The 17,786-nt window shown below is 53.0% G+C and overlaps 1 protein-coding gene across 1 annotated transcript in view; it reads right to left on the bottom strand.

The window, feature by feature from the left end:
* The window catches only part of CSMD2 (CUB and Sushi multiple domains 2), a 558,434-nt gene that overhangs the window by 236,569 nt on the left and 304,079 nt on the right, over positions 1-17,786 (bottom strand). The window contains exons 11-12 of the mRNA XM_036256013.1: positions 3,846-3,949; positions 343-455 (exon numbers count right to left, since the gene is read on the bottom strand). Coding sequence (XP_036111906.1) covers positions 343-455; positions 3,846-3,949 — 217 coding nt within the window. The remainder of the gene's footprint in view (positions 1-342; positions 456-3,845; positions 3,950-17,786) is intronic.

Raw genomic sequence — 17,786 nt, 5'->3', positions numbered from 1 at the left:
TCCTATCTGCAGTCCAAAGACAGAAAATAACCAGGGCCCAGCAAGTGCGCAGGGCCTTTGAAAGGCCCACACACGCCACGTATGAGTTGGGGATGGAACTGATGTACGTGCCCAGCGCTGTGTGCCCAGTATAACAGTGATTTATCTCAGATAACCCTCAAAACAACCCAGGAGACCCGCTGGGCTAGGACGGAAGCTGGGCTCGGGACACTGTGAACTCCAATGGGCCCCAGGAGGAAGCCTGTGCAGAGCCGAGCCAGGATGCACACCCAGGGGCGCTGGCTCCAAGCCCAGACCCCAGGCCCCAGGCTCTGACCCGGGCGGGGGCTCCCCAGCAGTTACCTTCATAAGAAGCCTTGAATCCCAGGGAGCTGCCACTGCCGTCGGTCTGGAAGAGGAGCCACATCTGGTGGTTGGTGCTGACAATGAGGTCTGGGACCGACGTGCCTGTCAGGCTGTCAGGAGACAGAGATTCAGAGGTGTGTGTCTCGCCGCGGCACCCCAACAGGATGACTGCCCGGCAATGACCCCTGAAGGAGCGGAACGTGCAGGGGCCAGGCCCACCCGGGCACACGCTGAGCTCCACAGGGGCATGCGCCCCGCTTGCCGGGAGACTCGGCGCCTCTCCCCTCGGCCACAGCCGAAGCTTGACTCTCAACCTGTGCTTCCTCACCCAGACCCTGGGCTCACAAGAGAAATCTGTCCTCGCTGGCCCGGTGGACAGGGCTAGCTGGAACCAGATCTAATCCAGGGGTGTCTGCACTCCTGGAACCTCCGATCTCCCGTGTGACCTATACTGCAGAAGAGACAGACAGACCCCCTTTCCCTGGCTGGGTCCCAGGCATTCCTTTCAATGAGACACGTCCCCCCTTTCCAGTGTAAGGGAGGCTTCAAGCATGGCCATCACCCCAGGGCCACATTTTTCTGAAGAATTTGAGCACATGTAAGTTTCTGATTCAACTCACATTTCCCAGGTACCTGCCCAGGTGAGACAACTTTGCATCCGTTAGTTCATGGCCATTATCTCATTTAATGCCCCCAGTGGCCCAGGGAGGTTATTTATCCCCACCGGGCAGACGAGAAGACAAAGGTGCAAAATGGGCAATGGCTTTCCTGGTCAGCGTGCTGGAGGGTGGCGGGGCCAGCGCCCACCGCTCAGGCTGGGGTTCCCAGAACAGAGCTGGCTTCCTCGCACTGTGGAGACAAATCACCAGCACAGATGCGGCTGGGGGTGTGTGTGTGTGTGTGTGGACGGGGACTGCATGAATGGGTCTGCTCCTCCTTGGGTCGCAAGGCTGGGTGGGGCGTTGAGTGGGCTGCAGAGATGTTCTGCACACCCTGAGTGCCATGGGGGTGAAGCTGGGACAGACCAGCCCGGCCTGTGCAACACCCCTGATCTGGGGCCTCTCGCATGCTGTGATGAGTAAGGATTGAGACCAGGCCGGGGTTGGCTTCTGGCTCCGGGATGGCAGTAAACAAGACAGAAGGCCAAGGCCTCTGTTTTTCCTGTTTGACCCAATTGGGACAGCAAAGGAGCCAATTTTGCCTGCGTTTCCCTGAGGTTTGAGATTGACATTGGCCTAAAGAGACCTGGAGGTGGTGGGTGAGTCCCCTGGGCTGCTACAGAGCTTGTTGGGAGCTCACTAGACTGGTCCAAAGGTCTGGGTATAAGCTCTGGCTCGGCCATTCTTTGCTGTGGGGCCTAGGGCAAGTGGCTGGGCCTCTCTAGGCTTTTTTACTCCATGATAAACGAGGGGATTGGGTTGTATGATCCCCAAGAGTCTTTTCAGCTCTGCTGTTCTTTTTTTTATTTTTTTAAATTTTCACCCGAGGACATTTTTCAATATTTTGTTGAGATAGTGTGGGAGGAAGAGAGAGAGAGAGAAACATTGACATGAAAGGGACACATTGAGTGGCCGCCACCCACATGACCCAACCAGGGCTGGGGACAAACTGCAACCGAGGTACATGCCCCTAGTGGGAACCGAACCCGGGTCTCTCTGGACCACAGGCCGACGATCCAACCACTGAGCCAAACCGGCCAGGGCCGCTCTGCTGTTCTAAGGTCTCTCTATAGAAAGGCACACTGGGGTCGTGGGAGGAGACAGCAATGGTGTCCTTGCCTCTTGGGCACACTGAGCTGATGCACCATATAGGCCAGCCATCCAGGGCAGGTGAGTGATGGGGACACACCAAGAGGAGGGGACAAATGGATGGGATGACTACTTGATGTGCCAATTGGCCTGGGCCCTGAGGTACCCAGATATCTGGCCAAATATTATTTCAGGTGTGTCTGTACTACTGGATGAGATTAACATTTCAATTAATAGATGGAATAAGCAGACTGCCCTTCCCCAGTGTGGGTGGGCCTCATCCAATCAGTTGAAGGCCTGAACTGAACAACAAAGGCTGACCATCCCCTGAGTGAAAGAGGATTTTTCCTGTCTGCCTTAATTCCAGCTGAGACATTTCTTTCCCCCCTGACTTGGAATTGGACCGAAACAGCTCTCTCTGGGTCTGGAGCCTGCTGGCCTTCACACTAGAATTACATCATCCCTCTGCTGGGTCTCCAACTTGCCGACTCACCCTGCAGCTCTTGAGACTTGTCAGCCCCCATAACTGTGTGAGCCAGTTCCTTACAATACACCCTGTCCCCTCTCTGTACATCCTATTGGTTCTGTTCCTCTGGAGAACCCTGACGAACACAGTGGACTAGGCAGGGGTGGATGCCCTTCAGGCTCACATCCCAGCCCCTCCTCCCGGGACCGCACATCTCTGCCCTGTCACCGGACTCATGGGCAACATCCTGAATCCTTCAACGGACTGGTAGGATCTTCTCCGGGTAGGTACGAAGAAGGTGAGGGGTGTTCTCAGAACAGAACGGCTCCTGGACCAGCTATCACTGAGCAGCTGTCCTTCATTCATCATGAAAGCCAGAGGCTATTAGCTTGGAGCTGGCCTGGCTGGGAGGGCTGTCCACTGAAATCAAAAGGCAGGAACTCAGGTGCCGATTCTGCCACCAACCATGTCTGCAACCACTGGGCCCCAGTTTTCCCACCTGTTAAATGGGAATAACAACACCTTTCTCACAGGGCTGCTTTGGGAATTAAATGAGATCGCCGAAGTGAAGGTTCCCGGCACAGTGCCAGGCACACAGTAGGTGCTCACGCCTGTGGAATCCCCCTCCTGTTTGGCAGGGCCAATGGATGAGGCCGGGTCTGTCTGTCTCCAAAGCTGGACCACATGCACCAAACAAGAGCATTTTCCGCCTTCATGTCCGGCTACTGGTGGCGGGCAGAGGAGGAGCCAAGACCCAGTGTCAGGAGATCCCAGGACGGCCTGGGGTTATCCTCTCCCTTCAGCATGTCATATTAGCCTTTCTGAGCCCCCTAAATGTGTATGTCCATGTGGTCCTAATTCTCTGCACTCACCCATTCCCCAGATAGCTAAGAGCATGCAGGGAGGTTAGCAAAACGCTTTCATTGTCTCTGTCTGAAGTCAGCCCACCACGGAGGTGCTTAGCCTCGAGGAAAAACTGTTGGGTGGCAGAAGGAGGGTCTGTGCAGAAGCAGACAGCCACCCAAAACCTGTCTGCCTGTTCCCCAAGAGACTGCTCACTGTGTACACGTTCCCTGTGAACTCCTGGTGAGAACGAGGCCCGGGGCTGTTTCCCTCGGTTGGAGCAAAGGGAGGAAGAGGACCGTTGCTGAAGCTGGGAGCACTACCGGACACCTGTCCTGGTGGCAGGCCGGGGCGGGGACCAGGCAGGACCAGAAAGCCCATCCCACTCCCTCAGCCAAGGTCGGCATGCTCCCGCCCCCTCGCCTGCACTCCGCTTCACTTACATGTACAGAACTGTTTTCTGGTCCCCGTCCTGCCCACCGTCCCCGACTGTCAGGGTGTCATAGCCTCTCTCCAGGTCGAACTCCTCGAAGGCGAGCTTGATCACCTAGGGATGGAGCATGGCGTTAGGGAGCAGGCAGGGGCAGCCGGGGGCACTTTCAGAGCCTGTGGGACAGTGAGGAGTTTCCTCGTTATGCCGAGACCCTGGGACACCATCCTACCCGACCCTCAACCCAAACTGAGCATTTCCATGCCGGCTCTTTGAGTGTGAACTATTTGTCTCCAGGCCATCCAGTCTCTGGGGTCCCCTGATGTTTTCCACAGACGTTCATGGCACCTCTGCCCAGTGCTGGGGGCTGTCATGGCAACACCAGGCACATCTGGCCGACTCCGAGATGATCAGACTCTCTCTTCATGCTTTAATGCTTCGACACCCCCTGGGCTCCGTGGCAATTTTTCAGGCCACGTGTGGCAGCTCAGCCATCTTGACCCCAGGGACCTGCAGACTTCTCTCCCAGCCTCTCCTCGGCCTGCTTTTCTCCGGCCTCTTTGTTTGCTTATTTGTTGAATAAATAAATGTTCCAGGAAGGAGATTTCGACAAGATTCTTCTCTCTTAACCTGTGTTAGTCTTGCCTTCCACAAATATTGACTCAGCACTCACCGTAGCCAGGCTAGGAGACAGGGCCTCAGCAGGGGCCGTCCCACGCGGTCCCTGTCCCCGCGAGCGAGGGAGACAGGAAAGCGAACCGATAACCATGACACGGTGACGGGCACTAGGGGAGGGCCAGGGGCACGCGGGGGGCCTGGCCCACTGTCCTGCGTGGAGCAGGAGGGGCTCTTCGTGATGGCCGGGCTCTGGGAATCCTGGAGGCTATGAAGACCGGCTGACGGGGGACACTGGGAGAGGGAGGGAGCTTCTGAGGAGTCAGTGCACAAGGCCGAAGCTGCGGCAGACATGGAACATTCCAGAACAAGTCTTCAGCGTCTGTCAGGGGCGGTCCACCAGCTGAGCACACCTGCTGGCTGCCTGGCTTGGGAGGGGGGACAATGTAGTTGGGCCTTCAATGCAAAGAGGTGACTCAACAAGGGCCCACACTAGAGATGTCTGCTTGGAGCTAGGTCCAAGCGTCTCGTGACCTCCCCTGCCCTGAAGAGTCGGGGTTCATTCTGACGGAGGAAGAGCTCTAACGGTGGGTGGCGGGGACCCCAGGTGGTGGAAGAAGCAGCAGTCTGGCTGCTCGTGCGGAGACCGGTGTGGCAGGAGGGAGGCCCGAGGTGGTGAGGGTGCCTCCGGGCCTCCCTGGGGGGTCTAGGTGAGGATGGAGGAGGGGCGGGCAGGACAGAGACCAGGTCCCAGCAGCGCCAAGGGCTTGGGGACTGCATGAGTGTGGGGGCTGAGGCAAGGGAGGGGTTTGGGATGACTCGCAGGTTTCTGGTTTGGGCGACGGGGCGGTGGTGCTGTCACGAAGACAGGACACCCAGGGCCACCACTGCTGATGTCGCCCGGGTCCCCTGCTGCCCTGGCAAGCTGGTTCCAAGCCGGTGGCGATCTTCAGTGTCCCGGGGGGATGCTGCTCCATCGTTCTCTGAACTGAGGGGCAGAGAATTCCTACGGGACTTTCCCTCAGGGTGCGGGTCTCCTCTGTCCGACAAACGGCCCAGCAGCGGCATAACGCCAGGGAGCGGGCAGAGCCGTGCCACGGTGCCCGCAGGTGCACTCGTTTGTGAGCCCGGGTACCCTGACACGGCGCCCTCGCACCGGCCTGGAGCCAGGGGGAGAGGCATGTCTGTAAGAACGTCCTGCGCATGGACAGACAGGACGGACGAGGAGGTGAGGGCCACTGGCGGGCTGAGTCTGGGAGAGGAACTGAATCCAGTAAGTGGACAAGGAAGGGAAGGGTTGGTAGAGGGAGGAGCGTGACTGGCTAAGGGGGGAATGAGGACTTGTCCAGAGACTCCCGGTTCCCCTGGAGTTGTTTAACTGGGGGGGGGGGGGGGGGGCGCAGAGAAGTGGGAGGAGCCAGGTCAGGATGGGCTGTCTGGCTGTCTGTCCTGCTAAGGAGTTGGGCTTTGTCCCAAAGACCAGGGAGAGTTTCGGAAGAGCCGTAGCGAAGGTATGGAGTGGAATTGTTGTTTAGGAGAGACAGCACTGAGGGGTGTCGGGGAACCAGAAGACTGATCTCAGGGTGACAGCGATACTGTGGGCGAGGGGGTGTGGGCCGGAGCAGGCAGCAGTTGGGGTCCTTAGAAAAGGGGAAGGAACGTAGCTGTTGTAGTGAGTGGGACTGGGCCCCTCTGGTTGTCCCATCGAGCAGACAGACAAGCCCCTGTTTCCCTGATGGCTAATGTCATCATCATGGGACCATCTGCTCAGGCAGAATCTCCTGCTCATTTCTCACCCTCCCAGTCCTGCCTACAGAATGACGTCCCCATATCCTGACCCCACACAGGGAGGAGCCCGGGGCATCTGCTCCCTGCTGTCCTCCTGTGTGGCTCCTGAGCCCCTGGGCACCCTGTTCTGTTGGTGCCCTCTCCTCTGGCCCCTCTGTTTCCCATGTGCTCCCTGAGGCACCCCCACCTGTGTCAGTACTTACCTGCAGTCCTGAGACTGACCTGTCTGCCTGGCCTCCACCACACCAGGGACTTCCTGGAGGGCAGGGGCCATGTCCCACTCTGTCTACTGCCAGTGCCAGGCACATGCCAGGGGCTCAGACAGTGTTGGGTGGGAGGACATTTTGCAAACTTTCCTGATTCTCCGGCAGGGACTGACTGCCAGGTTCTCAGGTCCCTCCCAGGAGTTATCATCTAGAACAAAGGTGGGCAAGCTGTTCCGGTAAAGGGCCAGACGGTACAAATTTTCCCCTGTGCAGACCAAATGTCTCTTGGAGAGTGGATGCAGCCATACGCAAGATGTACACAAATGGGCGTGGCTGTTCCAATAAAACTTCATTTACAAAAACAAGCAACGCACTGGATTGGGCCCATAAGCAGCAGTTTGCTGACTCCTGGTCTAGAAGATACTTTGAGACACTTAATCGCAGTTTCGATCATCTTCTCTTGTGGGATCTCTTCACCTACAAGAGCTCACGCCTACAGTGTGCTTGACTGTGTTCTGATCTGTGCACTCACGTCAGCTCATGTAAGACTTACGAAAGCTACTAGGAACACCTCCGTTTCACTAAGGGGACAGCTCAGGCCACTTGCCCGAGATCACACTGCCCAGTGGTGGACCCTGGACTCACCGGGCAGCCAGAGGCCAGGCTCTTTGCCGCTCTCTGCTACTGCCTCAGTGTCCCCGCGAGGTCCTGGCCCACGAGAAGGGAGCTGGACTCCTCTCAAACCTTCCCTAAACTGAGCCCTTCACCTGGATCCCGCAGCTCAGCAGACTCGCGGCACAGAACCTACAATGAGGCGGCCGTGCCTTCTGCAGGAGGGGCCCGGCCTCTGCGGGCGCAGGGTCCCGGCTGCACTTTCTCAACACCACCACCCCTTCCTGCCAGCTCTGGGCAGAGGGCACCGGCTCACCATGACACTCCCAAAAAGGGAGCCTATGATTACTAGGTCTATAATGGAAAAACATGGCTGTGAAGGCCAGAACCCAGAGCCACAGAATGAGTCACCTCACTGGTCAGAGCGGCCGTTGATGTGCACGGCATTTCTGAACATCTGACCCTGGCACAGGAGCTAATCACAGCAAGCGGACAGTGCGACACTCGGGCACTGCGCTGCGGGATGGGTCCCAGTGCACGGTGTCCGACGCTCTCAGTTTTTCCACCCCACCTCCTTGGCCTTTGTTTAAACACGGGACCCTATAATGACTCATTAACTCACGTGCAGTTATTAAGCTCACAAAAAGCCTTTCTGAGGCGGGAGAGCGGCAGCACATGAAATGGGCTTGATCAAAGAGGTACAATGGTACACAGCTCAGACGCGCACCTGACACCCGCCAGGTAAATGAACACAGGAGCCCATCACCTCGGACACGTTACTGAGCACCTGCTACGTGCCAAGCTCCGCGCCAGCTGCTTCCCCTCCGCTGCCTGACAACTGAATGCAGAGTCTACATGCCCAGGGCACGGCAGACAGAGAGTGCTGGAGGGTCGCGAAGGGAGAGATGGAAGGTGGTCGCGGGCAGGAGGGGGCGCGCCAGGCCTGCGGGGTGGAGAAGGACTCGGACTCTGTTCAGGAAGTGCTGTGAGCGTGAACAGAGGGCCCGGGAGCAGGGAGGGCAGCCGAGGGGCGGGGGGCAGCCTGCACGAGTCTGCAGCTGGCTTTGCCTGGCAGGTCGGAGCAAGCAGTGTGGACTTGATGGTGAAGATGAGGGGAGGCTGTAACTCAGCACGAGGGGCTGGAGCAGAGCAGCCTGCCAGGAGCAGGTGCAGGGCCCAGAAGTGGGAGGGGGGCTTAGGGGAGCCTGGAGGTGGGGAGAGAGTCCTGAAGACGACACCCCTCAGCACACAGCCACCTTTTCTGAGAACTGGGGTGGGAGGGGGACCACGGAGGATGCCCACCCTGGGTCCCAGAGGACATCCCTCACTTCCTGAGCCTTGTCCAGGACCAGCCAAAGGACGGGGTCCCGGGCTTGCCAGCTCAAGGGCATTTGGAGGAAGCCGAAGCCTCCAGAGATCTTCACTGAGGCTGTTCTGTCCAATGACCGCATTTCCGCAACAGCCTCCTGGCTGGTCCCTGCCTCTGCTGCCTGCCCTTCCCTCTGGGCCTCGACCTCTGGGCCCACCGCCCCTCCCCAGGCACTGGGGAGCTATGGCTCTGGGGCCAAATCCGGCCTCTGGCCTGTTTTTGTATTGCCCCTTGAATTAAGAAATATATATATATATATATTTATTAATACACACACACACACACACACACACACACACACACACACACACACGCTTACCCGAGAACACGTTTTACTGATTTTTTTTGGGGGGGGAGAGGGAGAAGAAGAGAGAGAGGGAGAGAAACATCGATCAGTTGCCTCCTGTACGTGCCTGGACCAGGTATCCAGCCTGTAATCTAGGTATGTACCCTGACCAAGTATTGAGCCTGCAACCTTGTGGTGTATGGATGACACTCCAACTGAGCCACCTGGCCAGGACAAGAAGTGTTCTTATCTTTTTAAAGAGTTAAAAAAAATAAAGCACTACACAGAAGAATGTGCGACACAAACCTCAAAGTCTAAACTACTTATTACCTGGTTCTTTGCAAAGAAAGCTTCCTGACCTCTGTCCTAGAGCAATGGTTTTCAGACTGGGTTCCCAGGCACCCCAGGGTCTCATAAAGGTACTTCAGGGGTCACAAGAAAAGGTGAAGAAGGAGCCAGAGTGGGCAGGGCCCTGCACCAACTCAAGCAGCTCCTTCTGAGCTGGTTCATGTTGTGGGAGTCTGTGACAGACACGGATAGTGGTTTACCAAATGTACCTCCCTCTCTTTATCCATTCTTAACAGAACCCCGACCTGTTTGAAGTGGGGCAATGTGCCTAGCTAACCTCAGAGCTAAGGATGTCTGGCTCAGTGACAGGATTCCAGGCAAGGAGATATGAGCTAAGTCCTCAGGGCATTTTCCTGCCTTTCTCCTTGCTTTCCTGGAATGCTGATGTGAGAACAGAGGTGGGCAGCCTTCCTGTGGTCATGAGGACATGAGTCACACACACAAAAACAGCAGAGGGAAAAGAAGAAGGTGCTCAACATGCTTGAGGAAACTCAAACCAGCCTCGACTCTCCACCTCTGGGTCTCTGCTATGTGGGGAAAAGAAACTGTGTTTTCTTTAAGCTTCTGTGGAGTTTTCCACAACTCACAGCCAACTGCAACCCAGTGACTATAGGTCTAAAGGAAGGCTTTGGTCACCACAGAAAAGTCTGCCACCTCTTTGTTCTCAGGAGAAAGTTCAGCATCCTGGGAACCTGAGACCCTGCCCCTTTCCGGCTAGAGCCCCCCCAAATGCCCTGCTCAGTCCTACTCCCCTGTTCCTCCTCACCGCACTTCTCTGAGCTCCTGAAGGCTGACCTTGGCCCACCCAGCTTGGATTACCAATGCTGCTGTCACTCTGACTATCCGCTCGCGAAAGGAAGGGAGCTCCCTTTTCCGGGGCATGGTCTGCACGGTGAGCTCTGCTCGGGTCTTGCTGAGGGCCCAGGGTAGGGCTCAGGAACTGGCTTTGGGGGGCAGGGGGAGGGCCGGTGGGAAGGCTGACCAGGAGTTCAAACAGATCGGCCTCTGGAATCTTTGAGAAAGGCTTTGTAGAAAAAAATGAGCATAACTGATATATAAACATACACTGGTTTCAGATGTACAACATAATGATTCCATATTTGTACGCACAGTGAAATGATCACCACGATATGTCTGGTTTCCCCATCACCACACAATGCTACAGAATATGCAATACAATATTACTGACTACAGTCACCATGCTGTACAGTACATCCCCATGACTTACTCATTTTATGACTGGAAATTTGTACCTCTTGACCCCCTTCACCCATTATGCCCCCCTGGCAACCACAAATCTGTTATTTGCATCTATACATTTTGTTTTGTTCTTTAGATTCTACATATAAACGAAATAAGATGGTATTTTTTGTTCTCTAATTTCCTTTAGCATAATACCCTGAAGGCCCATTTATGTTGTTGCAAATGGCAAGACTGCATTCTTTTTCATGGCTGAGTAGTATTCCATAGATCACATCACATCTTCTTCGTCCACTCATCTATTGATGGACACTTAGTTGCTTCCAAATGTTGCCTATTGTGAATAACATTTAATGAACACAGAGGTGCATATGTTTTTTTGAATTAGTGTTTTAGTTTTCTTCAGATAAATACCCCAAAGTGGAATTGGTGGGTCATATGGTAGTTCTATTTTTAGTTTTTTTGAGGAAACTCCACAGTTTTCCATGTTGGCTGCATCAATTTACATTCTCACCAACAATGCACCAAATTTCCCTTTTCTCTGTGTCCTCATCAACACTTGTTACTTCTCTCCTTTTTGATGATAGCCATTCTAACAGGTGTGCGGTGACTGCTGTGTTTTGCTTTGCATGGCCCGGATGGGAGTGATGTTGAGCATCTTTTCATGTGCCTGTTGGCCATTGGTATGTCTTCTCCGGAAAATGTCTATTCAGAGCCTCTGCACGCTTTCAAGTTGGATTCTCTGCTTCTTTGAAATTGAGCTGTACACATTCCTTGTATATTTTGGATGAGGAGGTTGGGAAAGAAAGCCCAGGGACAGACACAGAGAACTTTCAGAGGTTCTGAAACTTTGGTCATTACCTCTGTTTAATTTTGGTGGCTCTGAGAGTAGTAAACCCTTTCACCCATTTATGACTCAGTCACTCACTGATTGATGGATTCATTCATTCATTCATTCATTCATTCGCTCGTTTGTTCGTTCATTCATTCAATAGTTAATATGCACTTGCTAGGTGATAGGCTTCGGGGAGGCAACGGCAGGTAAGATGAACACGGCCGCTGCCCTGAGCGCGTGCAGTCGAGAAGAGACCTACGAGTACACGGAAACCACCACCCGGTGTGACGAGTGCTGGAATCAGGGAAGCAAGGGTATGGGCAAATATGAGGGGCACAAAATCCCGGCTAGACGAGGGGCAGGGCTCATGTTCGAGAAGAGAGGAGGGTGTGCAGGGACACCATGGCCACAGCCAGTTCTAGGGGAACAGGAATGCCAAGATCTGATGGGAGGTGAAGAAACTGTAGAAAGGAAAGGGATCAAGTTTAGGACTTGGAGGAGACTGGAGCTGCCCGGTCATGAAAAATGGCCTGTGGGGGCCCTTGGCCTCTCTGAGGGCCAGCATCTTGCACGGAGCCCAGCACAGAGCGGGGAGGAGTGGATGCTTGCTGAATGAGTCAGTGAACAAATGGGCCAGCAGATGTGTTCCTGACATTTGCACTACTGAGTGATCACTTGCCTGGAGAGTTATTTCTTGGTTCTTCGGGTCCACAAAGGGAAGAGTGACGCCAATAATCCTCAAGGAGTGAATGATCACCACACCATCATCTTTGGCTTTGAGGTTCATGAATGAGCTTTCCTTTCTTCTTCCATGCACCCGCTTCTCCCGTCCACCCTCATCCCTCCTTATCCCTGCCTCTCCCGTCTCTCTTCCTCTCCAGCCTCACTTCTACTTCGTTTTTAACAAAGGTGGATTAACTTTCCCGATCAAACCCACTGAAGTTCATATGCAAATTGAATCATGTGTCTGGAGTTCATACCGAGAAGCTTCGCACGAAAGGCAGATGTGTGCAGGCGGGGGCACGGACACAGGTCTGGGTTTCAGTCCTGACCACGGAAATTTCATCAGCCAAGTCTGGCATGAGGTTGAACGGAAAGGTCCTAACAGGAGGTGGCCCTTGGGCCAAGCATGGGTGGGGCCACCGCTGAGGAGCCACCGGACTGACACAGGTCTCCTCCATCACTTATGAACCCAGTCAAACATCTGCCGAGCTCCTCTGTACGAGTGATACTATGCAAAATTCCCCCTGCCTTCAGGGCATGTCTCAACTATGGGAGAAAGAGATTCTAAACCCAGCACAACGTGATGTACACACAAACAAGGACATGTCGGAACAAGGGGAGGAGCAAGACCTCTTGGCATTAGGAAGGTTTCTCAGAAAACACGCATTGGACTGTGTCTCAAAGGGATAAGGAATTGGCCTGGAGGAGAAGGGAAGGCACCCTGGCACAGGATGTGCCTGGACAGTGGTCTAAAAGGGCCAGGCGCGTCTACGAACCAGGAGTTTGGTGTGGCAGAAGCTGGGGCTGCTTGAGCAGGTGGGCGTGGGCCCTATGTGCTTGGCTGGAGGGAAGAGTTGCTATTTATCACATATGCTCGGCTGGTCACAACCACCAGGGTGTTCTTTAAAAATATAGGTTTCAGGCACCTACCCCAGATCCACTGAATCAGACATTTGAGGAAAGAGCTTTGACATTTTTGTCTTTAAAGTCTCTCCAGGTCTTTGTGATGATTAACCAATTTGGGGAAAGAGTAGTGTGGGCAGATGGCCCTCGGGGCTGACACAGCCCGAATGGCTAAAGTGGGGTTCACACTTCCCGAGGAACTCCCAGTCCGGGTAAGGATGTGAGGCTGCAGGGGGGCCGGCCAGCACCTAGCTCTGAGCCTCTCTTCCCTGCATTATTCGCAGCGTGTTGGGTAGAGACACCCCTTCACCTGCCTCCCCGGAAGCCCTGTTCCCACGGTGTAGGACCACACTGCTGCGCCTTGACAGGTCCTGGCCATTCCCACACCAGAACATTTTGTTTCTCTTTGGACTTTCTTATTGCGCTTGGGGGTGGGGAGGGGAGGATGTCATCAGTGGAACATTCCCAGCTCCCTCTCAAGCTCAGGCAGCAGAGGCCCCTCAAGGGGGATGGAATTTGAGGAAGGTCCTCAAGTCCACCCATGTACAGGTGCCTGAGATACGTCATCATTCCCTGGCGATGAGGAGACCGAGGGACATGTGTCCTGGTCTACACTCCTGCAGGCAGAACTCTCAGCCCCTTCTCAGAATAGCACCTGTCTTCACTCCTTGCAAAGGGAGCCCCTGGATTCCCAGCCCCACCGGCCCGTCCCTGACTCCAGAACCCCCTTCCCACGCCATCCTCCTCCTCCTGCATCCTCGCTCTCTTCGTCTTCCATGCTCTGCCCTCCGCTGCAGTTTCCAGCGTCTTCACCAAATAAACACCCTAAGGAACCCGAAACCTTCTCTCCACCCCACTCCTTCACACATCCTTGCCTCCCTCCCTCACCGTGGAACTTGCCAAAGGGCTGTCCACACGCTGGCTTCTAGAGCCCCCCCACCCCGTTGCTATTTCTGCCCCCAGAGTCCCACCGAAAAGCCTTCTTTTAAGGCCGAAGCCAATGGCCTCTTCAGTTCCTCTCCAGCAAGACCTTTCTCATCCTTGCCACCGTCAGACGCGCCCTGGGCAGAAACTGCCTGCCTTTGGAGCCCGCTTCTCCCCCCACGGCTTAGGTTAGCCTGTTTCTTCCACTGGCTTTCATCTGCACGGTGGTGCTCCCGGACCCCTGCGGAACCCCCTACCCTCTCTGCTCTTTCCAGGAAGGCTGTGTGTTCCCTGGGCTCTTTGCCACATAAGTGGTTGGTGATGAGCCCAGAGTCATCTAGCGTCTGACCAGGTGCCCCAATGCCACGGGAGGGACCACGGGCACTGACACGCACCGTCTCCCCCTCCGGACGGCTGCAACACCACCTCCTCCTCTAGTGTTTCCTTTGAAAGTCCCCCATTGGTCCACGTCAGGAAGCACTGAGCCGTCATCACTTTGTTCACTGAATGAATGTTCACTGAGTGACTGCTATGTGCCAGGCCCAGTGCTGGTCACCTGGGACACCATATTGAATAAGAACCTCCTTCTCCCTCAGTCCTCATGTGCACTCAGTCACCGAGTCCCGCACCTTCCCCTGAATACCTCTCAACTCTGTCTCCCCTCCGCATTTCCAAAGTCTTGTTGATGCCCCAACTTTTTTTTTTTGCAACTGAGTAACTGTTTCAGTCTCCTAACTGGTCTCGCTCCCTCCGGTATCCCTCTACAACCCTGTGGGTCGCGACCCCTTGGGCGTCAAATGACCCTTTCACAGGGGTCGCCTACGACCATGGAAAACACATATTTCCACTGGTGATTCATAACAGTAGCAAAATTACAGTTATGAAGTAGCAACAAAAATAATTTTATGGTTGGGGGTCACCACAACATGAGGAACTGCATTAAAGAGTCGCGGCATTAGGAAGGTTGAGAACCCTGTTCTATAACCTTCTTTACTCCTGCTAGAGTATCTTCCCAAAACTCACACTTCCTGCTATTGCTCTAGTGCAGGAGAGGGTGACCCCAGGGGTGACCCCAGGGCCGCCGGCCCCGCCCTCAGCAGCACAGCAAGTGCACGCGCAACAGAACCAGAGAGACTGGGTTTAAATCCCGCAGCGGCCACTTACCGTTACGGGAAATTTTACAGCCTTTCACCTATTAGGATTAAGTTTTCTCATTCATCAGATGGGTCTGTTGAAACCTAATTAATTTTGCTATTATGAGAATGAAATAAAACCATTTATGTAGAGGGCTTAGCTCAGCGCTCGGCACATAATAGGTAATAAAAGTGAGCTGCCATCGTTATTAACAGCAGTCTAACACTTCTACCCTTCAAAATCTGTTTCAGGGTAAAACCCAAGCCCCTCGGGCAAGCATGTGGGTTCACCATGATCTCGATCCTGCTAACCTTTCCATCCTCATCGTGATTGGGGCATGTGGCATTACTTTCAGTTCTGAGAGGCTGTTCTAAACCTCAGTGCCTTTGCACATGCGTCCACTCTGAGCCTACTGAGTTCCAAGCCTACTCATTCGTCACCTCCTTCGTGAAAACTTCCCTGCCCTTCCAGTTAGCGGCTTCTCCCTAGGTCTTCCCTTAGCACTCTGGACACACCTCCCCGAGCATTTATGTGTTCGCTGGTTTTTTATTTATGTGCGTGTCTTCTCTTCGTATGTGCACGTTCCTCAAGGGCTGAGATTGAACCTCAGTGAATGAATGAATGCCCATCTCACAGAACATATTGTGGGCTTGGAGAGGCTGTGGTTTTTGCTGAAGGAGATGCCCAAAGGTGGCTGGACAGGCAGTCCTTGAACACGCGTGTCTGTCCTGTGGGCTAGTGAACAGGGTTAGGAATGCACGACCCATACCCCCACCTGCTGCCTGCAGGAAGGTTGCCCCGATTGTTCAGTCTTAGACTTTGCTTTTCCACACTTACACCCTACTTTCTGCATTGTAGGCTCTGTGGCTCTTCTCTCGCATGTTGCCAGGAAGGGGTACCCTTCAGCCTTTCTGGGTTCCCCCAGGACTACTTGAAGCTCACTAAGAACCTGTGGAGATGCCAGGAAAACCCTTCTGCACAGCCGGACTCTGAGGGCATGCCCTGCAGAGGGGCTGGCTTCAGGAACCCAGGCTGGTGTGACGTCCTGCAGGACATGCTGGGCCACTGACCCCTACTCCCCAGCCAAGGGCAGGCCTTCTGGGGATGAATCAAATTGTTTCTCAGAAAATTATCAGGCCTTACCAACAATTCTTCGGGTTCAAAAGAAAACCGAGATAAGCATCTTTAACAATGCCCAAGAAAGAGCCTTCCAGTCAACAACTTAATGGCAGTAAGTCCTTCTTCTTGTCTAACCTCCATCCTCAGCCCCACATGGCTGAAGCATCCTTCCCCTTTGACTATGTTTACCATCAAATGTTTTGATAAAATGTGAAATTTTCTTTGCAAAATGCTTTGCAGAGGAAATCTGTATCCATCGTTCCCAGCATAGTGGTCCTGGGTTCCTTGAGCAAACAATTTAAAAACGCTGAGTAAAATTCAAAAAGAAAAAAAGTAAGTTTTTTACAAGTTAGTAAGTGTTATATATCAAATTATATCCCCCTAAAATCCCTATGTTGAAATTCTAACCCCCAATGTGATAGTATTCAGAGATGGTGCCTTTAGAGAGGTAATTAAGGTTAAATGAGGTCATAAGGGTGGGTCCCTAAACCAATGGGGTTGGCGTCCTTATCAGAGGAAGGGGAGCCGTCAGGGAGTCTCTGTGTGTGCACAGAGGAAAGGCCAAGAGAGGACACAGTGAGAAGGACACCTGCAGGCTAGGAAGAGTCCTTCCTCCCCAGACACCGAACTTCCTAGCATTTTGATTGTAGCCTTCTAGCTTCTAGAGCTGTGAGAAAATAAATATCTCTCGTTTAAGCCACCCAGTCTGTTCTATTTTGTTATGGCAGCCAGAGAAGACTAACAGGGTAACACCCAGAGTCCCAGACCCAATGACTACAGGGGCCCAGATGTGACTCGGAGCATGAAGCTGGTTTTGTCCTTGAGTGCATTTTTTAAAACTGGTAAAGCAAAGCTTCGGTTTTCAGGGCCTTTGTGGAAAGGAGGGAATACGAAACAAAGGTCAGAGCCCACCAAGGTGGGGGACTCTAACATGACACCCCGGAATAAAGCTGCGCTAGTCAAAGCTGCATCCTTAGTGTGGAGCTAGAAGTAAGCCTGTCTTTTGTCTCATCAGCTACTACTACCCTCTGGGTGGATCCAGACCTTGACACTGAGGAGACAGCAAACAGAAAACTTCTCCTGAGAGTCCATCACAGTAAGTGCACCTTCGCCTGAGTTTCAGCCTTCACTTTACTTGGGTTGTTTGAAGTCTTCCTACTGGGAATGTATTCTGAAGATGTTTCTTGCTGCCACCAGGCAGAAACAAATGGAAACTCTCTCAGGAAGAAACTACCTTCTACCCAAGTCTCAAATAATTCCCACAAAGTTTATGCCTAGCCCACAGTGAAAAGTTAGAAAACAAAGAAGGAAATATGGTTCTGAGGGCAAGAGGCAAAAAATAACAGACAACAGAATCAAACTTATATAGATTCAGGTTATTGGGATTAACAGGCACAAAACATAAAATAAATGTCTAACATCTTTAAAGAATGAGAGAAAGATCTAAACATAGTAGTAAGGAGCAAGAGATTATAAAATAGAATCAGAAACATTTGAAAAAGAGCCAAATAAAACCTCATTAAAAGAAAAAAATATATTTAAAATGAAAACAAATATTCAGTGAATGAATTCAATAGAGATTAGACACAGCTGAACAGAGAATTAGTGAATAGAATTAAAAAGAAAAAATATGTGGAAGTTAAGAGACAGAAGAGAGTGTGGGAAAGATTAACAGGCCATGCCAGGCTTCCAGAGCAGAAAAGAGAAAGAATAAAGGAGAGGCAACAGTTGGAAATATAATGGCTGAAAATTTCCCCAAATTGATGGAAGATAACATGCATAGATTTGAGAAGCTTAGAGAAATCAAGCAGGATAAATACCAAAATATCCAAATGATAGTGAAACTACAGAACACAAAGAAACAAGCAAAAGACCATAAAAGCATCCGGAAG

Source organism: Molossus molossus, unplaced genomic scaffold (assembly GCF_014108415.1).
Source record: "Molossus molossus isolate mMolMol1 unplaced genomic scaffold, mMolMol1.p scaffold_m16_p_12, whole genome shotgun sequence".
Classification (NCBI taxonomy): Eukaryota; Metazoa; Chordata; class Mammalia; order Chiroptera; family Molossidae; genus Molossus; species Molossus molossus.
This window is presented reverse-complemented; position numbering and strand designations above follow the sequence as displayed.